Source organism: Pteropus vampyrus, unplaced genomic scaffold (assembly GCF_000151845.1).
Source record: "Pteropus vampyrus isolate Shadow unplaced genomic scaffold, Pvam_2.0 Scaffold831, whole genome shotgun sequence".
Lineage (NCBI taxonomy): Eukaryota > Metazoa > Chordata > Mammalia > Chiroptera > Pteropodidae > Pteropus > Pteropus vampyrus.
Window position 1 is genome coordinate 8,704 of NW_011889612.1, and position 6,237 is coordinate 14,940.

At 34.1% G+C, this 6,237-nt stretch overlaps 1 protein-coding gene across 2 annotated transcripts in view; it reads left to right on the forward strand.

Moving 5' to 3' along the window:
* Positions 1 to 210: 210 nt before the first annotated feature.
* The window catches only part of LOC105309749 (membrane cofactor protein-like), a 25,148-nt gene continuing 19,121 nt past the window's right edge, over positions 211 to 6,237 (forward strand). Inside the window, exons 1-2 of one of the 2 annotated variants that reach the window (XM_011385947.2) lie at positions 211 to 440; positions 748 to 850. In XM_011385947.2, the coding sequence (XP_011384249.2) occupies positions 284 to 440; positions 748 to 850 (260 nt within the window). In that variant the 5' untranslated portion in view covers positions 211 to 283. Of the gene's footprint in view, positions 445 to 747; positions 851 to 6,237 lie in introns of both variants that reach the window. The other variant, XM_023526371.1, reaches the window with a different exon arrangement.

Consider the following 6,237-nt stretch of genomic DNA (forward strand, 5'->3'; position numbering starts at 1 on the left):
CTGCTATCTCTTTATTTTACTGGAGTGAGAATTCACCTCATTCCCCAACAAACCAGTATGTTATTTAAAGCAAGCACAGAACATCCTCCACTATTACCACCACTTGTATAAAACCAGGAAACAGTCATTTAAAATCTTGCCAACAACCTTTCCATTTATTCTGTACTTCCCCCTGATACCAGGCCATAGTCCCTAGCTGATGAAGAAGATCAAATAGTGTTATTTTCATATTCTCATTCTGTTAGGTACAGATGCCTGTGATGACCCACCGAGATTCGAATCTATGATGCTCAGCAGTCTTCCTAAAAATCTTTATGTATCTGGGGACAAAATAGAATATCAGTGTCGCCTTGGGTACCAGCCCATTCTGTCTTATGTTACCACAACTGCTGTTTGTCAGCCTGATAACACATGGACAACTCTCCAGGAGGCTTGTACAAGTAAGTAAACAAAACTTTTGTTTTTATTGCTCTAGATCTTCACACATTTTAAACTGCATATTTCACTGCTGTGATGAAGGTTTTCTCATGAGAATGTAGATTTTAAATAGCAATGTCTTTGAAAATCAGCCCCGAATCTTATTCTTGGCAATTGGTCTTCAGAGCAAATGTGAATCTTAAGTTTGAGCTTTTTATCATGAAAGAAAGACAATATTTCCGTGAATTCAGAAGAATAATGTAGAATTTTGATTTTGATCTAAATCTGTTTTGAAATTATGACACAAAAAACTTGACATTTTTCTTTTAGAAAAATCATGTCCACAGCTAGAAGAACCCCTAAATGGCCAAATAATCTATGTAAACAGAACTTTTCAGTTTGGTTCACAGGCTCACTATATTTGCAATGAGGGGTAAGTAAGTTGCTGCTTAGGAAGAAGGTAAATATTACTAATTTAATATTTGTTTTGCTTCTCTTCTTACAGATTCCTATAATTTTGGTTCTTTGCTTTCTCTGTGACAACTTTACTTGTAGCTAATCAACTCTTCGACTTTCTATGGAGACTGAAAAGGTGTATAATGAAATAGAAGAAATTTAAATTTCAGGAAAGCAAAATTGTATAATACTTGCTATATGTAATAATAAGCCTGTCATTAGCATTAAAAATGTAGTAGTCATGATGACTTTATCCTTAACAACAAAGTGCACCCTGTTTAAAATGGCCAACTCTCAGAGTTGATAAAGGGCTTATAGAAATGCAAGGTGGAATTGCCAGTCAAAGATATTCTTACATCGAGATAATTTTGTCAGGTGTTACCAGACAAAAAATAGACCTGGTTAGCCTGGGCCTTAATATTTATTGATCAAGTCTCACAGTTGGAAAACCTTATTTTTGAGAGTGCTACAAAGGAGTGAAGCATCTCAAAAAGAGGTACTGAGCACTTAATACTAGCCTTTGTCTTATAAAACTCTTTTCATACTATATATTCGGGATATTGGGAATTTATGACAAATGTGCATTTATAAGGTAAATGTAAAACGATATAAAAAAGCAACTGATTTTTATATTAACTTTGTATCCTGCTACTTTACTGAATTCATTTATTCTATCAGGTGTGTGTGTGTGTGTGTGTGTGTGTGTGTGTGTGTAATCCTTAATTTTTTACATATTTAATTCTTCCTAACAAATTTGGATGCCCTTATTTCTATTTCTTGTCTAATTGCTCTAGCTAGAACCAGTACTTTGTTGCATACAAGTGGTAAAAGTGGGCATCTTTCATTGCACCTGATCTTAGAGGAAAAGCTTTCAGTTTTTGACCATTGAGCATGCTGTTTGCTGTGGGTTTTTCATGCATGGTGTTTCCTATCTTAAGGTAGTTTCCTTAGTTTATTGAGTATTTTCATTACTAAAGAGTGTTGGATTTTGTCAAATTCTTTTTCTTCATCAATTGAGATAATCGTGTGGGGTTTCTTTTGGTCTTCATTCTGTTCTTGTTGCCTACTACATTGATTGATTTTTATATGTTGATTTACCCTTGCACTCTAGGAATAAATCTATTTTACCATGGTGTATAATCCTGCTGAATTCTGTTTGCAAGTATTTTTGTGGAGTTTTACATCAAGGTTCATAAGGAATATTAGTCTGTAGCTTTCGTTTCTTGTAGTATCTTTCTCTGACTTTGGTGTCATGGTGATGCTGGTCTCAAAGATAAGTTCAGAAGGCTTCATTCCTCTGCAGTTATTTGGAAAAGACTGAGAAGGATTGGTTTTAGATTCCGTTTAAATGTTTGGTACTTTTTACCAGTAAAACCATCAGGTCCAGGACTTCTCTTTATTAGAAGATGTTTGATTACTGATTCAATCTTGTTACCAGTAATAGGTCTACTCAGATCTCCTTTTTTTTTTTTTCATTTAGTCTTCGTCAGTTCTGTGTTTCTAGAAAATTTCCTACTTTAAATAAGTTATCCAACTGTTGGCATAATATTGTTCATAGTCATCATATGAAATTTTGTATTTCTGTAGAATTATTTTTTACTTTACTTTTTACTATTATTTGTTACTTTAGTAATTTGAGTCTTCTCTTTTTCTTAGTCCTTCTTGCTACAGTTTCATCAATTTAGTTGATCTTTTCGAAAAACCTACTTTTAGTTTTATTGATTTCCTCTATTTTTCTCTTCTCAATTTTTTTATATCTGCTCTCATCTTTATTATTTACTTTCCTCTACTATTTTGGAGTTATTTCTTCTTTTTCTAATTCTTTCAGTTGTAAAGTTAGGTTCTCGATTTCAGATCTTCTATTTTTTATTTGAAGTGTTTATAGCCGTGAATTCTCTTCTTGGCACTGCTTTCACTGTGTCTCATGAGTTTGGGCTTAATATGTTTTCATTTTTATTCATTTAAAGTATTTTCTATTTCCCCTGCGATTTCTTCTTTGACTCATTGGTTGTTAAAAAGTATGTGTTTAATTTTCGCAGGAGATTTTCGTGTTACCTTTTGATATTAATTTTGAACTTTGGCAAGAGAAATTTCTGAGATGTACTAATTAAATTATATCAGGCCAGAGGATACGAAGAAGAGACAGGGAACACAGTGAAGGATTGAAAACAATGGAAGTCTTCTCACTTTCCTGAATGTATGTTGAAACTTTGAATCAATGTCCAGACCTATTTAGCATCGTATTTAGATAAGAGTTCTTATTGATATTATACCTCTTATCTAAAGTGGATAGCTTACCACTAGACTCCACCTCATCCTGCTTGCACATGAACTTTTCAAACTGTTGCCAACGAACAATCTGAAAGCAGTAAACACTTCTTCCTTACAGACTATAGACCTATTTGAGAACTACCCCACTTATCCTTCTTCTGCAAACCCTTATCAGTAGTCAATGTGAATTCTTTCAAAATAACTTACATCTTTCTTCTCAAATCTATAAACAAGCCATGTCAGACACAGGACGGTGGACATGTTTGTCTTCTCCATATATTCCTGCTGATTGTGGTAGACCTGGTTCTTTTTTTTCTGGCTATCATATGTCTTAATGAACTCTTTCTTTCAGAAAGTTTCTTGTTGTTAATATTTTTGTTTTAACAACTTTATCCTATTGTGGTCAGAGAAGATACCTTTTATGATACTTATCTTTAAAACCTATAGATTAATTACTATTGTTTTGTGGTTTAACATATGATCTATCCTGGAAGATGTCCCAAGGGCACTTGAGGAGAATGCGTATTCTCTTGTTGGATATGGTCCTCTGTCTATGTCTGCGAGATCTATTTGGTTACTTCTGTTATTGAAATCCTCTATTTCCTCATTGTTTTCTGTCTGGTTGTGCCATCTATTATTATGACTGGGGTCTTGAGGTCTCCAACTATTATTAGAGAAATGACTATTATGGAGAAATGAGCATTTTCCGTTCAACTCTCTCAGTTTTTGCTTCATATATTTTGAAGGTCTGTCATTAACTACATAACTTTATAATATTTATATCTTCTTATAGTATTAAAAATTTATTAAAATATATTGTGCTCCTTGTCTCTTGTAAATTTTTTTGATTTAAACTCTATTTTGTCTTAGTATAGCCAGCCCTGCTCTCTTTTGGTTACAATTTGCTCAGAATATCTTTTTCCATCCTTTCACTTTCAACTTGTTGATGTCTTCTGAATCCTTTGAGGATAGCAGATAGTTGGAACATTTGTTTTTATCCATTATACCAATATCTGACATTGAATGTAGCATTTAGTCCTTTTAAATTTAAAGTGATTATTGACAAGGAGGGACTTACTTCTGTCATTGAGCTATTTGTTTCTTACTTGCCTTAATGCTTTTGTGCCCCATTTCCTGAATTACTGTATAATTTTGTGTTAGTTGACTTTTTAATTAAATGTTTGAGTTCCCTTCTTATTTCTTTTTGTGTATATTCTATAGTAATTCAATCGGTGGTTCCCATGGGGATTAGTTTTAACTTCCTATAGTTATATCAATCCAATTTGAATTTGTACCAATTTAACTTCAATAAATTATAAAAACCAATCATCAGGTATATCACCAACCTATTTGGTTGTAAATGTCATTCTGGCCTCTACAATAATAATTATAATACTGGTATCTACACTATTTATTTTCTTTATAATATTAGTCTCTTAAATCACATAGAAAATAAAAATGCATTTACAAATCATTGGTACAATAATACTAGCTTTCATAATGTCCCATGTGTGTACCTTTGGTGCGATGTTTATTCATTAATATGGCTTCAGGTTACTCTCTAGTATCCTTTAATTTCACCTTTCAGAACTCCCTTGAGCACATTTTGCAATTGAGGTCTAGTTGTAACAAATTCCCTGGGCTTTTATTTCTGGAAAAGTTCTTAATATCTCCCTCATTTTGAAGCACAGTTTTGCTGTATAGAGGATTTTTGGTCAACAGTTTTTTCTTTTATCACTTAGAGTCTATCAGTTCACTGTCTTCTGGCCTCTGAGTTTCAGATGACAGATCTGCTGATAATGTTATTTAGGATTTCTTGTACACAATGATTCACTTCACTCCTGCAACTGTCAGGATTCTCTGTTACTGGCTTTTGAAAGTTCGATTATTATCTGTCTTAGAGTGGATCTCCTTGAATTCATTTTACTTGGAGTAATTGAATTTTGGGGTATTTATATTCATTTCTTTCATCACATTTGGGAAGTCTTTAGCCATTATTTCTAAAAAAGATTTTCTCTGCCCTTTTCTCTTTATCTTCTCCTTCCAAGAGTCCCACAGTATATGTATTATATTGGTCTGCTTATTGGTCTCCCACAAGTCACTTAGGCTCTGTTCATATCCATCATTTTCTCTCTGTTCTTCAGACTCAATAATTTCCATTTTCCTAGCTTTAAGTTTGCTGATTTTTCTTTCTGCCTGCTCAAAACTGCCTTTAATTCCCCTAGTGAATATTTCATTTCAGTTATTGTACTTTTGAACTCTAGAATTCTTTTTTTTAAATTTTTTTCGAGTTTCTCCTAACTTATATTTCCATTTTGTTTACACACTGATTTCTTAACTTTTTACATTTCTTTTAGTGTTTTGAGCATCTTTAAGACAGTTTTGTATTTTTTTTTTTCTAATTTTATGAAACCCCAGGGCTCTGGGGCTTCCACAGGTGGCATTCCTACAGACAATGGAGTAGCCGGTGGGAAGGCCTCTTTTTACCTTCCTCTCAGTCGCAGGTTGTTGGTGCAGTTGCATTTCTTCCTACAATTGTTGACAGCACGGAGGTGCAGCAAGCACAACTACTGTGGCACACATTTTATGACTGTTATATTCCTGGGTAGCTGGCAGAGGAAAGGCTCATTGATTTCACTCCATGGGTGAGGTCCCAAGTGCTGGGTGGACTATATCTGGACTTTGTAGTCTGACAGAGTGTCGTCCTTCTCCAGATGTTTGAACAGAAACATCAGATGCTGTTGGTCAGGAGGGATAGCCTCCTTGTCTTGGATTTAGGCACTTACATTCTCAGTTGTGTCCCTGGGTTCAACCTTGAGAGCGATGGTCTTGCTTGTCAGGGTAATCACAAAGATTTGCAGCTCTGCATCTGCTGCTGAACAGACTCATTAAGAAAACAAAGACTGTGGAACCAGAAGCTGCAAGTTTGCCACCAAGAGTGCTTCCAAACAATGTACACACAGTTTTAGTGACTATTTTAAAGTCTTTGTCTAGTATATATTCTCTTAGTTCTTTTTCAGGGATAATTTTTGTTGATTTTTTTTCTTTAATCAGCCATACTTTCCTGTGTCTTTGTAACTTTGTAATTTTTTT